Here is a 23546-nt window from a genome sequence, read left to right on the forward strand (position 1 = left end):
TAAATTCCTTTAATTCTGCAGCCATGGAGGAAACTGACAGCTGAAGATCTGGTGCAACATTCCAAACCTCAGAGCAGCTTTTGACCAGCCACTATTTTGTTTTTCCAAAGAAACTGGTGAATCAACGTTTTGTTCTTCCCCAGACCATATGGATCCTTCCCACACAACAGTTAACTGGTTGAAGTCCAGGAATGAAATTACAGGTGTAGACCAGTGAGTGACTAAATTCCTGAATTACATGAAACAGCAGGGCTAGAAATCCAAGTTCTCTCTCATGGGAGAAAACTGGGAGTGCAGACTCTTTCCAGTGGTTTCACAGACTCATTTCTAGGTCTGGCTAGTCACAAGACAGTGCTGGACATTTAATTTGAAACACCTTGATTGATAGAGAAGATCATGATCTTTTCTCCTGATGCCTATACACAGTTGGACTCGTTGTTAAGGCACTTTGGCTTTACAGACAGAGGGATGTGAAAAAATAGCAATAAAGATTTTGCACTAAGTATAAACTTTGCTGCGAAATGTTTGGCAAAAGCAAGATACATGTTGTGGTGTGGTGGCCAGAAGGTTACTGGCAACAGATGTCTGGGTTGGCTTGCCGAACTGATTCAGGGGTCTGACACTTGCAAAGTGACTAACTCAAATGCCAATGCAGCAGCTTTTTCTTTTCATATGTGGACATTAGAGCTTGTTGTGCAGGTGCTGTAACCAGAGGATAGACACTGAATCAAGGGAAGCTAGGCATTGTAAACTGCCCTCCAGATGTCAAGTGAGGCACTCTTCCACCACATGAGTTATTGTTTGCAGCCCTGCCCCACAGTCACCACATGGGGAGGAAATCAGGCCAACCCACCGCATAGTTGCTGCAATTCCAGATGAGCCAGAAAGTAGTCTGTTGAGCCTGGTCTGGATCAAGTGGACAAGGAGAGAGGTGCAGTGATGGACTTCTGAATTTACTTGGTGTGTCAGACTCTCTTTTCCACCAATGCTTTCACTCGTGCCACCTTTGCTTCAGAAAAGGCCAGTAGCGCTCTTGTCCAGGAGTGGGTGAACTGCTGTAGACAAGGGGTGGGGGTTGAGAGATCAGCTGTGGTGGCATACGCTGGTCCACAGGAGCAGGATTCCTCCCCGAATATGTGCAAACCTTTGAGTTGGTGCCACATTTCCTGTCTGAAAATGGGGAATACATCAAATAGAGATGTAATACGTTGGTTTCACCGGTCACAGCTCTCCAAGCAGACTTAACAGTAATAGCATCTGGTCGAAGGTCTGGCGGAGCTATGTGTTTAGCACATATGAACCGAGACTGGTGGAGAACTCAAGCAGCCACTAATAAGAAGAGTGGACGAATTCAGCTCGTCAACAAGCTTAGTGTGGCAACTACTCTCCAAAACTGCAGAGCAGTATTCAGTTGGAGCAAACAGGCTCAATACAGATGTACAAAAGACCAAAGGGTCTGGTCCCCAGGAGGTTCCCTACACTCTCCTTCATCTTTCTCTTTGCTCCTACTGTATTTATAGAACCTCTTCTTCTTGTCTTATGTCCCTTGCTAGGTGTAACTCATTTTGTGTCTTAACCTTTCTGATTTTGTCCTTATATACTTGCGCTATTCTTTTGTACTCCTCCTTAGCAATTTGACTTTTTGAAGGATTCCTTTTCTGATTTTCATGTCATTAAAGAGCTCCTGATGGAGCTATATTGGCCTCTTATTATTCTTCCTATCTTTCCTTCACATCTGGATAGTTTGCTGTTGTGGCTTTAATATTGTCTCTGAGAAACTACCAAACTCGCCTGAATTTTTTCCTTTAGCTTTTCTTCCCATGGGATCTTGGCTACCAGTTCTTTAAGTTCATTAAAGTCAGCTTTTTTTGAAGTCCATTGTTCTTATTCTGCATCTCTAATGCCTTCCTTTTCTTAAAATCAGGAAATCTATTATTTCATTATCACTTTCACCCAAAGTGCCTTCAGCCTTTGGATTTGCAGCCAGTTCCTCCCTGTTGAACACAGGCATAAGACCTACAATAATAAATTGGAGGAAGCATTTACACATCTGGAATGTTATTAACAACAGCTACTATCTATAGATGAGGTAATATTGTGACAAATTTCCACGTTTATGGCCAAAGAAATACAATTTCATAATGAAGTCAAGAACAGCAAAATGCAGTACAATTTGGTTAAGAAATTAAAAGAGAAGTTAATCAATCCGTGGCAGACATTCACATAACTGGAGAACGAAAATGAAAGCCTCTTTCTAGATGAACTATTGAGGAATTCAAGAGCACAAGAGATTACACATGGGACTAACTCATGTTTGCAAGAGACACACTGACTCCTTGTACTCTTACCAAAAGATCAGCTGAGATGTGTTAGCTGGCAGTCCCTACAATTTCAAGTGTAGGATAATTGCTCTCAGAGGAAGATTTTTATTCTGGAATTTGCTTCGCAAGAGCAGCAGAGTTTACTGAACTTCAGAGCTTTCTGCAAACCTATTTGCCCAGGCATTTCTCTCCTCAATATTAGAGTTTTAATTTTTGGAAGATGAAGACAGATTGTTGACATTTTGTCAGTGTCAGATTTTGTGTGTATATTTTTAATGGTTTTGTAATTGCACTTGGGGAAGCATACAACATTGCAACAAATGCATCTAAAATGTTAAACAGATTTATAAATTAATGTACAAGAAAATCTCAAAAAGGTAGAGAATCCAGCCTCAAGGGAAGCCACCCCAGATCTCCTGCTTACCAATAGGAGAGAATTGACTGATGAGAGTGTCAGAAGGAAGTTTGATGCCTCCAATGACCTCAAAGTTGCTTGAATTCAATACATATAGGTCCCACCTGAGCAAAACATCTAAATTCATGCTTAAAGTTAAGCACATCCTTAACTGCTTTGCTGAATCAGGGCTTCAAGGAATAAGTTTTATAGTATACAACAATACAAGGCTATTTGATTTCAACAAAATCAATTTTAGGAAAGAAGAAATCTGGCACATAGGTAACCATGAAGTATTTGAGTCCATGAATTTTGAAGACACAGGACATCCTCGAAGATACCACCATAATGCAAGCTACAATTCCAAGGCGCAAGAAGCAGCCAAAGGCACCAGGGGAGATTAATTTAAGAACCACAGGTCAGAGAGAACTTGTACTGGAGAATATACGTTGAAGACGGAGAGAGAAACTAAAAGGTTTAGTGTTGAGGAAAAAGAAGAGCTTTTTATAAACTCATCAAGTGAAGGGTGGGGCGGGGAGAAAAAGAAACAAGAGAAAGTAGGTCTGTTCAATAAGCTGGAACACAAAGATTCTAACATGGATGAGATTGTGAATTGCTTAAAAAACCTTTCACAAGAAAGAGAAGACAAGTATAGGAAAGAACGAAAATCTGCTCAGTATAGTTGTTGAAGAGTGCAGTTGGTAGGGTAATACCTGGAAAAATAATTCAGAAGGTCTAGATACAGCTCCCTGGGGTCTTAAGGCAAGTATGTAGTGAGCTTACTGAACTAGTGTCAGTTTTTGAAAAATCAGGGAAATACAGCAACCGAAGGTAGAGAATGGGAAGATGATTTTGTAAATTACCATCAGATAAATTAATGTCAATCCTAGTTAAATAAAGCAATGAAGAGGGGAGGTTAAAAAAAAGTAAGTGTCTTGCAATTAATGGAACCATGAGAAATAAACAAAGAATAAATTTTGAGACAAACTTGACTGCTTGTTTGAAAGTCACAAATTCAGTGGAAAAAAGACATTAAATAAATACGTTATTATACCTGATTTTAGTAAAACATTTCATATAGTGTCTCATGAATTCTTACTTGGCAAATAAATTCAAATTGACTTGGATTTGGGCAGTCACACTGACTGACGACTGGCTGAAGGAACAAATGGACAACAATAAATCGCAAGTGAGAAAGAGAGGCAGACCAGGAGAGTAACGAAAATATGAGAGCTAGGCCCAGTTTTGTCTAACCTCTTCATTAATGGAACCAGAAAAAGGACTAAACTAATTGGATGGTTTTGCAAGTAACAGGAAAGTGAAATAAAATAAAGGGATTTTGAGGTTAGACATATAGGCAGTAAAACCAGAAAGTAACAAAAGAAGAGCAATTGCCTAGGGTGGCCCAAGGAGGTAGAACTAGGAGAAAGGGATGGAATAGAGACGAAGGACCGTGGTGGTGGTCGAGCATCCGCCGAAATGCTGCCGAAATTCAGCGGCATTTCGGCAGATGCTCAACCTCTGGCCAGGACTGCGCCTGCGGGTACCGTGTTGGGAACCCCTGGAATAGAGTAAAATAATATTTAAGCTGAATACCAGGAAAAATGACTTAACAGCAATGACAGCAGTGAAAGTCCTGTGGCCAGAGTAATTTAAAACTGACAGAGCTCTCCAGGACAGAGTGCTGGAAACAGTCATGGATTGTTAGGGAGCTAGACATGACATGACATGTTAGTCAGAACAGGGCTTAAAACCTGCGGACTGGGGCATGCCGCACCTGAGACAAAGTCCCTACCAGGACAATAACTTACTAACTACACTACTTACTAACTACTGTAAACAAACTATTTACAAGACACTTAAAACTCAAAGAAAAGAGAGAAAGTTGCTAGGCAAGGGAAAAAGGTGCTCTGACCAATTGCCATGGGCAGTAAGAAGGAAATTATACCGATGCACGAGCACAGCACTCCAGATGGCACCACCGCCGACCCTACGGATACCGCTAAGGCAAAAATCTCCGAAGACTGTGCACGTGGGTGTGCACACAGATTCCCAGCAGGTGAGGCAGCGCTTGAATCTCAGAGATCCTGGCATACCCCAGCAATGCCAGCAATGAGCCCCAAGGACAACCCCAGACAAAGGGGGAAAGGAGGAAGAGAAAAGATTAACAGAGGAATAAAAAAAAACACATTGAATGAAGTCAAAGAACTATAAAACTATACATAAGAGAGGAAATTCTAAATAACTAGAAGTAACAAATACTAGAGAAACCTAAGGCTAAGTTAAAGGTTAAGTTAGAAGTAGGCATGCTAGACACTCCATCTCAGGCCAAAGCAGCTGAGATGAAATTGAGGGCGGTTTGCCTGCACAGCTCTACGTATCCTCGGTGTGGGGCATGAGGATGGGTTGAAAAGGCACTGCTACCAAATATCTGACTAAAGCCACGTGGACACATCTGGACATGGAGTACCCATAAGGACACTACTCGAAGACATGGTCTTCCAGAACAATGATGTCAGAGACAAATGCCTTTGAGGGCATAATTCCATTTTTAATTATGGTCCATGGGCCAGGGTAAAAATTTAGGATTATAAAACATCCTCAATCCACTGAGATAAATGGAAGGTTTTCACAGAGATCAAAATTAGAGCATAGCCTTTTGTAGGGATGACATCAATGGGAGACTACACCTCCTTTAAGACTCTTCTATTTCTGCCTCCCCATCCTCCATTTTCACCATCTTTTCTGTCTTTGTGTCTCTTCTCCTTTCTTCTCTCTAGCTATTACCAAATTCTTAGTCCCAATCTGTGGGCTTCCTTTCCAAATTCCACCAATAATATAAGCAATGAAATAGCTAATGCTCACATTAAAGTGTCTTCAGATTTAACACCCCAAGGGATGCACATCTCTCAGATGTCGTTTCATAGAATCAAAGGACTAGAAGGGACCTTGAGAGGTCATCTAGTCCAGTCCCCTGCTCTCATGGCAGGACTAAGTATTATTAAGACCATCCCTGACGGGTGTTTGTCTAACCCGCTATTAAAAATCTCCAATGATGGAGATTCCACAACCTCCCTAGACAACTTATTCCAGTGTTTTACCACCCTGACAGTTAGGAAGTTTTTCCTAATGTCCAACCTAAACTGCCCTTGATGCAATGTAAGCCCACTGTTTCTTTTCCTATCCTCAGAGGTTAAGGAGAACAATTTTTCATCCCCCTCCTTGTAACAACCTTTTCTGTACTTGAAAACTGTTATCATGCCCCCTCTTAGTCTTTTCTCCGCACTAAACAAAACACAATTTTTTCAATCATCCCTTATAGGTCATGTTTTCTAGACCTTTAATCATTTTTTTTGTTCTTATCTGGACTTTCCCCAATTTGTCCATATCTTTCCTGAAATGTGGCACCCAGAACTGGACACAATACTCCAGTTGAGGCCTAATCAGGGCAGAGTAGAGCAGAAGAATTACTTCTCATGTCTTACTTACAATAATCCTGCTAATATATCCCAGAATAATAATATATATTGGCAATAGTGTTATACTGTTGACTCTCATTTAGCTTATGATCTACTATGACCCCCAGATCCCTTTCTGCAGTGCTCCTTCCTAGGCAGTCATTTCCCATTTTGTATGTGTGCAACTGGTTGTTCCTTCCTAAGTGGAGTACTTTGCAGTTGCCCTTATAGACTTTCATCCTATTTACTTCAGACCATTTCTCCAGTTTGTCTAGATCATTTTAAATTTTAATCCTATCCTCCAATGCACTTCCAGCCTCTCCCAGCTTGATATCGTCCACAAACTTTATGTGTACTCTCTACGTCATTATCTAAATCATTGATGAAAATATTGAACAGAACTGGACCCTGAACTAATCCCTGCAGGACCCCACTTGGTGGCGTCCTTCCAACTTGACTGTGAACCACTGATAACTGGTCTCTGGGAACAGTTTTCCAACCAGTTATGCACTCACCTATAGTAGATCCATCTAGGTTGTATTTCTCTAGTTTATGAGAAGGTCATATGAGACAGTATCAAAAGACTTAAAGTCAAGATATCTACCTCTTCAGGTTGTCTCCAGCCTCACGAAGACATTACTGCATTTGTTTACACTGGGTTTGCATCTGTTCGCAACCACCAAGGACCATTTTAAAAAAAAATATGCCATGTAGATCACATGAACACATCATCTGGGTCCAGCACACAGGTCGTGTATTTGACACTTCTGCTCCAGAGCCTTAAAATTCTGTTTTATGATCCCAGAATTGACTAAGTGATTAATTTGAAGATTATTTCCTTTCTTCATAACGGTCCTCTTCTGGCTCCTTGGGAATTTGATCCAGCTACAACTGCAATCCTTTTACTGAAACCACATGATGGGGTCTGATTTTCATAAAATGAAACACTGAAAGAACTCTTTTGTTTGGCTTTTAATAAAAAGTATCACACTGTTTGCTTCTGATATCAATTATGCAAATGCTTCTGAGCTCACCAAATTCATTTTAAGTTGCACTCTTTCTTCTCAATACATTATTGCACATATTTTCAGTAGCAGTAAATGGAATACACTTGGCTACTGCAAATTAAGTCTAATGAGAGGCCCAAAATAAGCCTTCAGTCATTTGAGAGACATGTGACCAAAAAGGCAGGGGGCCTATGAAAGAGGTTACTTACCTTTGAGAAGAATGTAACTAGTGTCATTTGTGTGAAACCACAAAGATTTATTTTTAATGAAAAAAATACTGAAAGTGTGCCACAGTGTCCATATATTCATTTGAATAGTACAAAGATATGTATATCTGAGAAAAAGTCTTAACACTGTAGAAAATAAATGTGGTTCTTAAATTAAGCCAAAAGAAACCAGTAAAAAAGTAATGTTTTGTACACTGGAATAAATGAAGCAATTAGTCAGAGGTAATAATAAATTATAATTACAGTATTTCAAATATTTGTTTCATGCTTTCTCAGCAGTTTCTAAACAAGTTATGTGTAATACACCCTTGAAGTCAGCAGTAAGAATGGTCTTTCAATGGAACTGTGGGTAATATCCTGTAATTTCAATGAAGTCTTAGAAAAATGACACCAATGTTTATTATTTACTGGTACATAAAACATAGGAACATGGCAGTTTTAGGTTTGCATCTAACATATGTTTTGTTAATGAAAGTTAATTTAGTTTCAGTTGACTAATCATTATATTTTAATGAACTAAACAGCAATTACGGTCATTAGCACATATGTCACCCAAACATATTGCACCAACAGTGCTTATGTGATGCTACATGTTCTGGCTTGTTTATACAGTCAAAATCATGAGAATTTGGAATAATTTTAGGTCTGCAAATGTGTAAAACGAAATGTTTTTAAATACAAATCATTTTTGCTCTTTAAAAATGGGAAAAAATCCAAACATGCACTTAAACCTGAAACTTCCATGCCTTTGACACTACGTTTTAACAGTAAAATATCAGTTTTGTGCCATTTGTTGTAAAATTCCCACCCTCCTCAAAATAAAAAATAAAAAAAAACAACCAAAAATTCAAACAGGGTCTAAATTTGATTTGTCAGCATCTTCTTGGTCCTGTTTATACATGAAGGTAAGAAGAAAGAGAGCAATATCCATAGATGACCAATATGCAGTGTGCGATGTTACTGCAGACCAGTATCTGCTCTCCACAAGACCTTCCCTGAGCTCAAAGTCAATCCTGTGCTCCAGTTCCACTAGAAATGAAACAAAACAGAAACAGGAAGAGTTACTAGATCCATACTTTGACAAAAGGAAAAACCACATGCTAATTCTTCTATCATTTGGTTTTGTTTCTACTTGCCTGTATATAAAAAGTACCCAATATTATTCCTGTGCTGAGGGTTTAGAGTGTTCTCTTGTTTTGTAATTTATATATATAAAATAACATTTATAATGTATGAAATTTCATATATATATGCAATTACTACAAACAACACAATACTAATGGATAGACCACACAGAAAACACTGAAGGTGTTGGAAAGAACAGTTTAACAACCTTATTCTTCATGTAACTAGCGGGAATTACTTGGCAAGTATCCTGATCTTTTCTTCTAAAAACAGGCTTAGGCCTAGATTTTCAAAAGAGACTAGAGAGATACCGATAACTTAATTTTTAGGGGCCCAACTTGAGACACCTGGAAGGTTCTCAGATTTTCAGAAAGTATGGCTCATCCGCCCTTTGAAAATAAGGCTCCTTTAGGATGTCTCAAGTTAGGCACTGAAACAAATAAAGGCATCCGACAATTGCTGACATCTGAAAACGTTCGCTTTAGTCCTAGTTTCTACACAGAAAGTCAGTCCTTTTAAGTTTCCAGATTTTTCCAAAATGTTTCAGCAGCTGCCCTTTTATTTCAACAGCTGCTACTGTAATACCACATACATCAAAGCAGCCTTTACTGCACATTTAACTGGCTTAGTTGCTACTACAATTAACACAACTCATTTGTAGAGATTTTCTTAGCTCTAAAAGAGCAACCGCATGAAATGGATAAACTAAAATCCTAGTTAGCCACAAATGCCAAAAAACATACTGGGAAAAAATAGAATTGCTTGTCAAAGTCATTGGCTCAATGTTAAAAACTATATCACTCAAAATCTCCACAATCATGATGACGACGACAACATTCAGGCAGGTATAGGGCAGTGGCTCAAACTTTTTTCTTTTACTAACGACCCCTTTCGCATAGCAAGCCTCTGAGTGAGCCCCCCCCCTTATAAATTAAAACCTTTTTTATATATTGAACACCATTATAAATGCTGGAGGCAAAGTGGGATTTGGGGTGGAGGTTGACAGATTGCAACCCCCCATGTAATAACCTCCCGACCCCCAGTTTGAGAGCCCCTGGTATAGGGCTTAATATTTTCCAACCAACATCTAACTGGTTTCCAAATACAGTAAAATCAGACGACTCTGGTTTCTCTGCAAGCAAACTGCTAAAACACTTCTATCTCTTGGTGATTCCACTATAGAACCTTGGGATACAAGCAAGATTCACACACATCCATGTAGCAGGCCTTTCAGAAGTTAACACTTCAGCCATGGATTAAGTCAGCCTGGCTGGGCTAAGGTGTGGGATCTCCATCTATGGAACACAACAGAGAGATACTGGGATTGGGTGGCAAGGCTGGAGTTGCTGAGTTTCCTGAAAAGAACCCCCCACTAGGATTTAACCACAATTACTGTTACTCCTCCATATTTTCCCTAAGTTTAAAATTTAACCTCTGCCCTATATGATGAATGAGTCACTCAGATTATCTGTTGAAGCTAGCTCTTATCTAGAGCTAGAACTGTGATGTATCATGTGGATGCTACCATAAGATGCAGCACTGCTTATATTCTTGACTCAACTGTTACTACAGAGATAATTTAAGTTGCATGAGCCCAATTCAAAGACCATGTTCACCACAACACTTGCATTTTTCAGAACAGGAAAAACAAAACTTCAGCTTTATCTTAATTCCAACATTAAAATAGTCAGAGTGAAACAACTGACTGCACATACAGAACTTGGACTTCCTATGATTACTTAAAGTCATCTCTTTGAACTTGACTGATTGGGCAGTACTGGGTATATGCATCTAGAGAAAACACCTTTGAGAAAGTGTGAAGTCAAAAAAGATGAAATAAGGAGTCACTGAAATTGTTGATTTCAGATTAGATTAAATCAGATTTTTTGACAGTAAATGCCTTGACAATAGAGTGATTGAAAAGTTTTGAAATTAATTTGATCAACATTTTGAATTTTGGCATAGGAAGTGCTGTCATTTTCATTAAAATGTTTGCTAAATTTTTGTCCTGTATTTGGACCAGCTCTGCTAGGGACAAGGACTGTTTCTTTCTCTGTACTTTGTACATCACCAAACAGTATGTCTTAGTGCCAGACATATACTGGAGAATTTAAGAAAAAATGCATTCTATTATAAATGAAACTGGATTTCTGAGGCAATTATGTTGATTTTTTCCAATGATATTTTAGAGAACATTGTAGCAGAGAATGGACAGTAGAACCTCAGCATTATGAACACCAGAGTTACGGACTGACCAGTCAACCACACACTCATTTGGAACCAGAAGTATGCAATCAGGCAGCAGCAGAGAAAAAATAAAAAGCAAGAAAACAAATACAGTACAGTACCGTGCTAAATGTAAACTACTAAAAAGATAAAGGGAAAGCAGCATTTTTCTCCTGCATAGTAAAGTTTCAAAGCTGTATTAAGTCAATGTTCAGTTGAAGTTTTGAAAGAACAACCATAAATGTTTTGTTCAGAGTTACGAACATTTCAGAGTTACAATCTCCATTCCCAACGTGTTCGTAACTCTGAGGTTCTACTGTACTAGCTAGAGTTCTGTGAAATATATGTACCATTTAAAGAGCAAATAAAAAAAACAGATCAAAGAAATGTAAGCCTCTGGAAATAATTGAAAAATATTTAATGAATGGGAATTAACCCAGTTTTTATCATTGTAATGCTACCCAGGAAACAATTTAAACAGGAGCATATGTTTTTTGTTATAACACACACATTTCCATGTCCCCCGCCCCCAGAAGAAATGCATCGAAAGTCAACTTAAAAAATAGTCTCCATTTCCAAAAGAGAAGCCAGAAGATACAGCGAGCTGCTGTATGTAAAGGTACACTAACATGTGGGGTCAAGGAAGCCGGAGCTGCTGTGTGGGAAGGTCGGCGTTCCAACAGTAGAATGAATGGCAACTGGCTTCTTGTCTTCGCCTTCTGTTCCCTCTTTTCCAGTCTCAGATGTTTGTGAAGTGGGTGCACTAGATCGGCCAAATCTTGAGAACAACATCCCTCCAAGGCCTTTCCCAATGCTAGCAGCTCCTGCATTCAGCACAAAACAGGACAGGCACCATGACTGTTAAATCATACCACAAATTAAAGTGGCTGTAACACCCATCAATTACAGCTGAATGACAGAGAAAGAAAAACACTACTCATGTTTTTCCAGGGTGGGAAAAACAGCTTATTTAAATTAACTCTACATTTTTTATCATATGACTCAAGTCTAGTGTACAATCAAGGCTATAATTCAGAAACTGTAGTCAGGGAAACAAAAATATGCAAGAACAGTTTTGGACCAATAAAATAAAATAAAATCCAATACTGAAAAGGTCTATTTTAATTCCTGTTTTACAGACAAATTCTTTTAAGATCTCATTCATTTTGCTACACAGTAGGTTTGGGTACTTCACAATAATTACAATCTAGTGAAAGAAGAATCACATTAGCATCTTTAATGAGAGGACACTCCTTTCATCAACTTCTAAGTCTCTCTAGAAATGGTGCAAGCATAAGAAGTGATATATTATCATTGAAAGGGGATGATTATTGTTTGAGAATCACTGCATGAAAGTTTAAGATAATTTACAGATTCATAACCTTAAGAGTGAGAAATTTTCTCCTGACTTTGCTGCCATCCTGTGGCTATGTTAAAAAGCTACTTTCACAGTAAAATGAAGTTAAATACAAAGATCGCATGGGAGGAAAACAAAAGCTGTGTAGTGAGATCTGTAAGATCTTGCTTAGAAGTATTATATAAATCAGACTAACTCCTTAAGAAGATAGGAAATAAAGATTTACTTGCTCACTAGGGAAGAAACTCAACAGCAGGTTACCTTGTTTAAGCTTTGTTCAAGTTTTTTAGTATAAAACCCAAACAGCGTAGGCCCACACTGAGCAACGCTCTTAGGCACATACTTAACTTTAAGCACAAGAGTAACCGCATCAAAAGCAAAGAGACTGCTCATATGTTTAAAGTTAAGCTAGTGCTTAAGCTGGGTCAGGATGCTAAAGGACAATGAAGGGGACAGAAAAAAAGTTCAGGTTAGAATTTTGCATCTGGAAATTCATGTTATATTAAGTTAAATGGAATCCGAACAGTTCTCATTACTAACCAAGGACCTTGCTGCCACTCACCAATACTGTGAAATGTGATTTTAATGCAAACATTTTAATTCTTCATGCTTCAAACTGACATTTGATTATTGGATACTGACTGACCCATCAGGATGTTAAATTAAACACGCAACAAATAAGATAGCAGTAGCAAAAAAATAACATTGGCTGTAGTATATATAAACATCCCATTCTCTTAAGTAAAAGTTTATTTGGATTTAAATTAGCACTGCACTTATGTTGTGGAAGTACAGGAAAGATACCATTACAGCACATTTATTGTTATGCCTTCAATATCACAAAGGAAAAAAATGAAGCTTTGTATGAAAATAGTATCAGAGGGCCGTTAGTCTAGATCTGTAAAGCAAAGCAACAAAAGGCTGTGGCAAGACTAACTAGACACATTTTTTGCAGCATGAGCTGTGTGTGTGATTTTATATGCAGAAAGAAGAATTCAGTCACGAAGCTCATGCTGCAAAACGTCTGTTAGTCTATAAGGTGCCACAGGATTCTTTGTTGCTTGTATGAAAATAGGGCTCTATTAACAATCAAAATGTTACTGCATGAAACCTAATTGCAAAATGTTATATACATATGAAAAGACTTAATTAGCAGTTACCTAATATACTTGCTTTGCCTATATTTGTTATTGACTCCCCATAATGGCGTCGAACCATGACTGGTGAAGTAGCTGGGCTTGGTATGGTTGGTATACTTTCACTCTCGGTGACTGAGGTAGGTTCTTTTGTTGGGTTGAGAAAGCTTGGCTTCATGTGCTCATAAGGTAGAGGGTTTGCAGTGTTGTACCAGTGGATCTGGACAGGTGAAATGTTGCTGTAGTGTTTCAAAATTAAAGGTTCTAGTCTATAGGCCTGCAAGAGAAATTCAAGAGAAGAAAATTCTGAGCAGTGAGACACTGAAAATTAAAATTTACTTACCAATATCTAGTGCTCTTCATCCTCAAATTACTGAACAAACACTGATGATTCATCCTCACAGTCCCCTGGGGATGAATGGATAAACGGCAGCAACCCCATTTTACAGAAGAGATGCATACAAAAATTAAAATAACTTGCCCAAGGCAATAGAGTGAGTCAGTGGGATAGTCAGAATTAGAACTCAGGAGTTCCTTGCTCCCAATCCCTGTCACTCTGTTAAGAAAAGAAATCTTGCTACTCTGAAATAGTTGCTGCAAATTAATAGCCAGAAATTGACTAATGTTGAAAATACACTGTGGTCATGTTTATTTTCATTTTCCTGGAAAACTGACTAGTTTCCTCACTGCTTATGCACATATCCTTGTATATTCCTCTGCAAAACTGCTACTGCTATAGTCTTTCATCAGAAGTGAAAAGTACTGTTAATAGTAGGCTATTACAGTACAGCAAAAGACTTATCCTTTCTATATGGATAAACTGATTCTGCATTTCACAGCAAATCGTTAAAACTGGCTATTTAATTTTGCTCGCACAATCTGAACAAACCTGTTTATTATGCAAATGCGGAAACTGTAGATACAATTTCGGTAGTGAGCTTTGAAAGTCTGATGAGTAAGATAGAAGTTTTATTATCCTTATTTTCAACAGAAGCCATTACTGGACAGTATAGGTGACAGCAAGTTTTACCACTTTTCTGGCATCTCCTTATAACTCACCACTGAGGCCTGGACTACACTGGGGAGAGGAAAGAGGGGCGACCTAAGTCGGTCTAAGTTATGCAACTTCAGCTATGAAAATAGCGTGGCTGAAGTCGACGTACTTAGAGCTACATACTGTGGTGTCTTCACTGCGGTAGGTCGACTGTTGACCCTCCCCCTTCGACTCTGCCTACGTTTCTTGCTCCAGTGGAGTACTGGAGTCGACAGGAGAGCGCTTGGTGGTCGATTTATCAAGTCTTCACTAGATGTGATAAACTGACCCCTGCTGGATCAATCGCTCCAGAGGTAAGTGTAGACATGCCCTGAACAAAATCTAGGTAATTTTTAGGATAAAGAACAAATGATTGTAGGCTGGATCAAATGTGTGGGGAGTGGCCACACTAGGCTTTGAATTGGCATTCAATTAACTCAAGGTAAAAAAATGTGTATTGTAGACATACTCAATGAGCAGCTTTTCTGTAGATGGGCTGAGGTGGGGAGAGAGAAATAAAAACTATGGCCCTAATTCAGCAAACCATTGAAATGTGTGATTAGTTCAACTGAACTTGAATTAGACCATTCCTGAGCTTACATGCTTTACTGAATTGGGGCCTATAGTGAGATAAAAGTAGTAGACTGGCATGGAGGGGTAAGTCGCAGTCCCATGACATTTTTTATAGTCAGACAATTCCAATATTCTTAACTGTTTCAGGGAGCAGAGATCTTGTCCTCCCTTTTGGGAGATGTATTTGGCTAGGCCCAGATGACAGGATGGCATGTCCGTTCTCTAGGGCCCCTGTCACCAGGAGTTAAACAGCAGCTTTCTTTAAAATAAATCCTTCTTATATGGATCACTCTGCAGCAGCAGTCAAATAAGCTAACAGAATGTTAGGAATGGCTAGCAAAGGGATAGTAAGACAGTAAATATAACGCCCCTATATAAATCCATGGTTTGCCCACACCTTGAATACTATGTGCAGTTCTTGTCTCCCCATCTCAAAAAAATATACATTAAAATTGGAAAAGATACACAGAAGGGTAACAAAAATGATTAAGGGTAGAGAATGGCTTCCATATGAGGAGAGATTAAAAAGACTGGGACTGTTCAGCTTGGAAAAAAGACGACTAAGGGAGGATATGATAGATGTCTATAAAATCATGCATGGCATGGAGACAGTGAAAAGGGAAGTGTTGTTTAATCCCTCACATAACACAAGAACTAGGGGTCACCCAATGAAATTAATAGGCAGCAAGTTTAAAACAAACAAAAGGAAGTATTTCTTCACACGACACACTTGTTCCCAGGGAATGCTGCAAAGCCCAAAACTATAACTGTGATTAAAAAAGAATTTGGTAAGTTCATGGAGCATAGGTCCATCAATGGCTATAACCCAAGATAATTGGGGATGCAACCCCATGCTCTGGATGTCCCTCAGCCTTTGACTGCTAGATCCTGGGACTAGATGACAGAGGATGGATCACTTGATAATTGCCCTGTTCTGTTCCGTTCATTCCCTTTGAAGCCTCTGGCATTGGCCACTGTCAGAAGACAGGATACTGGGCTAGATGGACCATTGGTCTGACTCAGCATGGCCATTCTTATGTTCTTACATAAAAAGATATTAGCTCATTAAAGCCTGTATCATACATGCGGCTAATGGAAAATTTCCAGCTGAAATTATATGCAGTGTTATTGTAACCATTCTGCTGGAGGAGAAACAAGCTTTCAAGTCACATCGAGCCTTGATGTGCACTACATATTTACTCTGGTAGAACTACGTTGTCGCTCAGGGGTGTGGAAAAATCCACACCCCCTAAGCAACATAGTTATACTCACCATAACCCCTCCTGGAGAGGTGGTGGAGTTATTAAGCCGATGGGAGAGCTTTCTGCATCGGTGCAGCTGCACTGATGTACATTTGCAGTGCAAACCTGTCCTCAGAGTATCACCCACCTTCTCTCTCCAACTGAAATTGTACTTTTGCATGCTAGTGGAAATATACTTTTGCATGCTGGTAGAATTCTCAGACTGTCTTAATAAATAACTCAGTTATTGTACATGGATAAAAGACTAGTTTTCAAAAGTCATTACCTATTGATCTGTGGGCATATCGATTTTTATTAAGGAGTTATATTCAGTATGACCCTTTCAGTTTTCTGTGCTTTCATAAAGTAGGAAAGTATTTTGCACCTTCTGAGTCCATGTAAAGAATGTTTCAATTTGTGAGAGGGTCAGAGTCAATTACAAATCTGATTGACCTCTTTTGAAAATAAAATGCCTAAAGGAATTTATACTGTCTGGCAAGTTAGAGATGTTGGACAGATTCTTAGAGGATGTAAATCAGCGACGCTCCATTGCAGTCAGATAATATTTGGCGCCAGGCTACGTTAAAAAACTGCTAGCAACACTTCAATGATGTGGAAATAGAAGTTTTATCACAGAAGTCTTGAAGCTGTTAACTGGAAAGCGCAGCTTCTTTGTGAATGCAACATTGTATCATTAGTAGGCTTGGCAGTATTCAATTTTTTTCTACTTCTGACAATTAATATTTATTTTTTATTTTTAAGATGTTTTCTATTTTTAACCATTTTTATTTTTACAGTTGCTAGAAATGAAAGGGGGAAGGGATGGAGTTAGGGTAGCGTTGATAGCAGGGCTACAGTGGGTTCCTAGTATTGACAGCTGGGCTGCAGAGGACTCCCTACATAGCCAAGGGGCCCCAGACACCCTGGCACAAGATGCAGGGGAGGATGCAAGGCCAGTGACACCCGATCCTTGCAGATATGCTGTTACTGACATTTTTTTCATCAATTTCATTTTCAGCTGAAATGAACATTTACCCTAACCTTTACCAACTGAAATTGAATCCTACCAAGATTAATCATTAGTAGTGTTCAAATTATGCATAAAAAAAAAATCACTCTGTTACTAAAAAAAAAGAAAAAAAGATATAATATCGCTTCAGCAATAACGCGTGAATAAGCTGAAGTAAGTATCTTATCTTATATCCTCTTCCCCTCCCTCGGCGCAGGATCGATGTCCGGCTCTCCGCCGCGCCGCCGCCCGGGCCGCGGTGGAGCGACGGAGGGAGAAGAGATAGAAGGGGGTTGATCGATATATATCGCGTCTAGATGAGACGCGATATATCGATCCCTGAAAAATCGATCGCTACCCGCCGATACGGCGGGTAGTGTAGACGTAGCCTGAGTAAACTATTTCCAAAGGAAGGATAAGAACTGCATAGGACATTATTGCATTTTCTAGTGATCATTTATTTTGCAATTACAAAACCTAAGACACTGGAAGATGACTGGCAGAAAGCTGTTCTGCAAAACCATGTTGCATGCAGAAACATACCTATGTTGATGCAAGTACTTTGAAGATCACTTCTTACATATTGTCTTTTATTGTCCTTCAGCACACTTTATTTAAAAATACTCTTGAGGTAAAAGCTTGTAACTGCAATAAAAACTCACCACTGGATCTGTTGGATGAAAAATGTTTAGCAACCGGTTACAAATAGTTCTGGGCAGAATGTGATCTTGACTTCCACTGTTTCCTGGACGGATGCCACGCAATGCCAAGAACACTGCTAATGGAGATCCCATACAGAAGAAATTCTCAACCTAAGGAGACATTTCATTTTATATTAATAGCTGGAGGAAATGTAGCTTTCTAACACACAGTGGGATTTGGTTTAAATCTCAATGTCTCAACAGAGGGACTTCAGAAACATGTTATGAAGAACTAGTAGTAAGAGTGAAGAAGTCCACAATACATTACAGGTAAACTTTCCATTTCCCTTAAAGGTGATACGAAATTTACATGTTACTGCACAATGTAAGACAAATTTTGGAAATCTGCAAACACTGTCTGAGTTCGATAATTCAACTGAAGGAGGCATATAAGTGTTACAGGGAGTGGGGTGAGGGAGCTGATTTTGGAGGATATTAAAGAAAAAAATATGAAGTTCATAATGCTGAAGTCTGATTTCCCATGAAATTGCAGGAAGCTTACCACAACTACTAAACTTTACTTTAAAGAAGTGCTCTGTGGCTGTTTCTGATACATAGACCATCAAGGAAGCAGAAAAGCAAGTTATATTGAAAATCAAGAACTACCTACATTACATTTGTAGTACTCACACACGCACACACACCAGTGTTATGCACAACCTCTTAAAAACATCTTAGGTTGAGTGAATGGTTTGGTACTTGTGAAAAGGTGCCAGTATCACACAGACTGGGAACTGTTACACACAGAATAGGTACAGTACAGTGGTAGTTTTGCAAGCTCCCCTCATATGGACCCAATCTACTGCAATCTTGTTCTGGAGGGACTGCCTCTGACATTGAGAGGGTAGTTCAGTCTCCACTGGCGATTTAAACTTGCAAACCTGTCCCCTGAGAACTGGGCTGAGACCACTAACTTGTCTGACATAAGGTCACTGAACATGCATCAGTGGTAACGACTTTTGGTCACTACCAACCTGGGCCGGGATTCAACATTGACCTAGAGGTGAATGGCTTCGTATCCCATTACCAATCCTCAGACTTCCAGTCCCCTAGAAACATCAAATGTAAAACTCTGTAGTCAAATATATTTTCACAAGTCAAAATTACTTTTCAACCTTTAGTATATTTTCTAATAAGAAAAATTCATTCTATCATTATCAGAACTTCATTGTAACTTTCCCGATAAGCTGGCAGTGCATTACAACAGAATCATTACTAGGGCAATACCATTTTGCGGACAAAAGAAATGGCTGCATTTTTATTAATTGAATATGCTGAATGCTTGGATTCTTGAAGCAACTGTTATATGTCAGGCAGCATATGGAGCAAGACGGGGGAAATAATGGTCCATTTCATTCACCAGACTCCAGTGCTGCTTAAGAAATTCTTCCTCCTCTAAATTGGCCTTGGTAACACACTTCTGAGCAAGATTCTTTCTTCAACAGGAATGTTCTTTTCAAACTCCATTTTAATACAAGGACTTTATTTCTACAGCAACGCCAGCCATCTTGCAAGCCACAAAACATTATCTATATTACTGCTCCAGTCAATTACAGAGCAGATCTTCTCTTTTATAACCGAGCTTTGCATAGAATCCTGTATTTTCCTAATTGGATGAAAGCTTCATTTTATCTTCAATAGCAACAATAAAAATGCGGTGACCATTAAATACAGGAAGATTATCATTGCATAATCCTTTAAATCATACAAGTAGCTTCAACCCTGCCAATCTGACACACCTGCATTCAGGGTCTGTGCAATTCCTGTTTCAGAAAGGGGTATCATGAAAGCTACCGTGGCTGCCATGTGATACTTGATAGCTGATACTTAAAAAGGAGATTTCTCAGCTTAGGTGAAATGCAGACTAGACAAGTATTTGAAAAGGTAAATGGATCCAGTGATTACAAGACAGGAGGGTTTTTCCTGCTCCTTCAGGCCCATTGATAATGCATCACTGACAATGTCCAGGTGGACAAGGGCTTCCTTCTTGGGTCAGTGTTCTTTACTATATATTCTCCTATAGGAAGAAGTCTTTTGATGTGGTGTTCCGGCTAGGTAGATTGAAGACTTAATCAATTGTAGAGTGTATCCCATCTAATGGTTCTGATTAATACCAAAAAGTGAATCTCCACAGAATCAAGAGAGCCTTTCAGAAATGAAGTCCTTCAAACTGAGGAACTGAAACCATTAGACTCTCAGCATTATCAAGCAGGTAGTTTATTTGTAAAGTTACCATAAGATGATCTATTGAGGTCAGGAGGCCACAGTCTTTAAAAACTAGGTAACATTCATTTGGATAGGCCAGATGTTGAAGCAGCGGTGGGGAATATTACCTATTTGTGTGAAATACAGCAGCAAGTTGTCAATGGCACAGTTTAAAAATAAATGTTGCTTCTGTTATTAATGTTGCGCTCCAAAGATAGATTATGATGACAGCTATGATTCAGAAGACAAACTGAATTACTGGGGAGGAATGATGCACAAGAAGCAGAGCTAAGCTACTTTAGCAACAAAACCCAAATCACCAACAATACCATTCAAGACTTTCTGTAATTCTTCCAGACTAGAAGAGCAGCTGAATGAGAGAATGAATGTGTGACAATGCACCTTTCAATGAGACAATGTGTGCAAGTGAAGGGGACACATGGGCATATTTACAGGTGAAATTCAAATGGGAGGGCAATGAAGATAACTGCAGCATATGTTTATATATTGCCTTTCATCCAGAAGGATTGCAAAGAACTTTACTGACTGAGGAAATACTCCAGTTGAGCACAAAACTGCAGCCACCTCTAGACTGTAGCTCATAGCCCTTTACCTGCATCAGAAACACCATGCAACTTTTGAGGACAAGAAATGAAGGGACAAAGCTAGCAGATTAGCATTACACGGGGAATTTAACTAGGCAGTTCTGTTCTGAATTGCTGCAGAGTGTTGCTACAAGAAGTCTGAAGACCTCCTTTTCTCTCAGATATGGCTGCATTTCAGTTGTACTCCTGGTAATTCATCAGTGTCTTTTCAACACCATTAACAGCTTTGGATAGATAGAGGATGCTGCTATACAAAAGTAGGAGTTCTAATATGTTGTAATTTGCCCAGGGAACCAGGGTTAACTGACCTTAAGAATCTCTGTGAAAAAAGTGTCACAGAATCCTGAAATAGCTTGGGTGATTGTGTCGACAAATACAGAGTTAAATAAACTAATCATTAGCTTTAGTATCAGGAAGTAATTGTGGTATGCCCCTCCTCTCTTCCACTTCTTAAAGGAAAATCCGTGTATCATGCTGTTATCTTTGACCACTGAAGCAAAAATGACAACTGACATGCCCCAATGCCATAGAGCATCTAGCTTTCCCAGCATTTTTACATTCTTCAGATAAGAAACAGAATTCTTCCTTAGCCTCTTCTTCCTTTTCCACAGCTGTTGTCCCACAGAAAAGGCCAAAACGAGACTGCATCCCTAAACTTTACATGTCTGGTGAGATACTAGTAGAGTTCTGGCATTCAACTCCTGGTCCCCTCAGTGAGACCTACCATTCCTAGCCCTGAGAGTTTTAGTGAATCCCTCATTAGGGCTATCAGTGGGGAGGAAGTCTAAAGTCCTTAACTCCAAAGATCCTATTTTGGTGGCCATAATCTTGGCCGGGATGATGAGTTAGGAGCACTGACCAAAGACCCTCCAAATCTTCAGATCCCCCCCCCCAAGAAGGAGCAGTTATATGCACCGCTTCCTTTCACATTGCCTGGTGATTTAATGTAGTTTCTGGATTTCTTCCTGAACTTATCTTGACAGAGAAATGTGTCTATTTGCTCAAGGTCAAGCAACCATTTAAGTCTCACTTAAATAGGACTAGTGACTTTCCCTGATCTTAGGCACACTGGTGACCACAGTAGTGAGCACATTTTCCCATCAAAGTAGTACAGGCCCATTCAATCATATATGAAGGCCAGATGTGGCCACTATGACCATTTACTCTGATTGCCTGCCGGTCTTTTTTGGACAGGCCAAAGAATTTCATTCAGCAATTACTGCATCAAGCCCAATAACTCCTGGTTAAACTAGAGCGTGATTAAAGGAATAGCTCTGTCTGTGTAGAAAGAGCCAAGACTTTGGTGGATGATATCTACACAGCAGTTACTTGTCGCCACGTTAGTCACATACAACCAGCTGGACTAATATGCCGCTGTGAAGTTGTCCTTCAGCGGAAGCATCCTGTGAACTCTTCCTTTAGTAGAAGCATCTTGCTCTCATATATTTAAGGTAAGCCTCTCCTCCTCTTGAACTGCTCTCCATCAGAATGAAATTACAGTGACAGGCAACAATATAAAACCCTTTGATACACTATTTAAGTCTATGGAAGATTTAGCAGGATGAGGAAGAGAGAGGATGTATGACAAGGGAAAATTACCTATGAGTAATTTGGTTTGTCATAGTTCTCTCCTCTTTCCCCATCCTACTTCCCTTGCTTTGTGCCCCTTCGTAGGGCTCTTGTTCTGAAAACGTTCAGACTGAATGCAAGTGGATGAAGGACAAGTCTCTGTACAGAATTGAGGGGTGAAGGGTATCAGTCTATCTCCTGCTTCCCAACCGGTAGAGATAAAAGCATGATGTAGATTATGTTTTTTTAAAATGATAGTGAAGAGAAGAGGGTTAGGACAAACTGAATTACTAGTAAGTAATTTTTCCATTTGTCTATCAGCTGATATTAACTTTAGTTACTAAGGCCCAGATTTTTAAAGCTATTTAGGCACGGCTCTGCTCAATGACGCAACGCTTCACTGAGATTTAGTCTTAAGTGTCTAAATCCCTTTAGAAAATGAGATTTAGGCTCCTAAATCTGCTACACATTGCATCGCTGAGCACAGCAATGCCTAAATACCTTTAAAAATCTGGGCCTATGAGTACAAAAGCAGTGACATCAGGAGGAAAAAATGATAATTTTAAAAACTCTGAACATTATAGGACTGTTAGCAAGTCTTGTGCAACCAACTGGAAAGTTGGGAATCACCTCTTTCCAATGGCATATAGCTCCAGTAATTGGCTCTATTGGCTTATAAAATATCAGTCTAAACCTATCACTAAAAACTGCTTGTCCCGTGTCTCAGCAGGCCAGTGTAATCTGGGGGCAAATTCCACATTTGGAGGAAGTTCAGCCAGGTTTGAAGCTGTTCAGAGGTTTGGCATGTTAGAAGCAGTCCCAGGGCAAGATGGATTAGTGGGCAGAGTAGAGGTGAGACTGTCAAAGGTGCATGATAAATGCAAATTTACAAAATGGATTTCACCACCACATGTGGTATAAACAAACATGTAATTAATATAATTCATATAAATCATATATAATATATAATATATATTTTAGATATAAATATATATTATAAAATTTAAATTAAAGAGCAACAATTAAATATATGAATGTATATTAATCCTTTTATATACATATGCGAATATTTTAAAAAATCTATAAAAATTACCTCAGTACAAGCAGAAAAAGAAGCTTGGGTAGAGCGTATTGAAAGCAAACTTTTATAGCAAACACAATAAATATTCATTCATTTAATAAAAATCCACTGAACATACATACCTTAAATTTTAAGGCAGGTGTTTTTGATATGGTTGATGCCTTTAATTCATGTAACCTTTCTTCTATCTCTCTTAATCTAGAAAAAAGGGGTGTTTTCATTAGGCATGGTGCATACAAAAAGCAGTTAGCCAATTTTTGAGGTTGTATGTTGTTTCC

At 39.1% G+C, this 23546-nt stretch overlaps 1 protein-coding gene across 2 annotated transcripts in view; it reads right to left on the minus strand.

Annotated features, from left to right (window-relative positions):
* Positions 1 to 7127: 7127 nt before the first annotated feature.
* DDHD1 (DDHD domain containing 1) overlaps positions 7128 to 23546 on the minus strand; it is a 94454-nt gene continuing 78035 nt past the window's right edge. For both annotated transcript variants that reach the window (XM_039536899.1, XM_039536901.1), the window contains exons 9-13: positions 23391 to 23466; positions 17770 to 17919; positions 13276 to 13528; positions 11388 to 11582; positions 7128 to 8436 (exon numbers count right to left, since the gene is read on the minus strand). In XM_039536899.1, the coding sequence (XP_039392833.1) occupies positions 8255 to 8436; positions 11388 to 11582; positions 13276 to 13528; positions 17770 to 17919; positions 23391 to 23466 (856 nt within the window). In that variant the 3' untranslated portion in view covers positions 7128 to 8254. The remainder of the gene's footprint in view (positions 8437 to 11387; positions 11583 to 13275; positions 13529 to 17769; positions 17920 to 23390; positions 23467 to 23546) is intronic.

This window comes from Mauremys reevesii, linkage group 4 (genome assembly GCF_016161935.1).
Source record: "Mauremys reevesii isolate NIE-2019 linkage group 4, ASM1616193v1, whole genome shotgun sequence".
Classification (NCBI taxonomy): domain Eukaryota; kingdom Metazoa; phylum Chordata; order Testudines; family Geoemydidae; genus Mauremys; species Mauremys reevesii.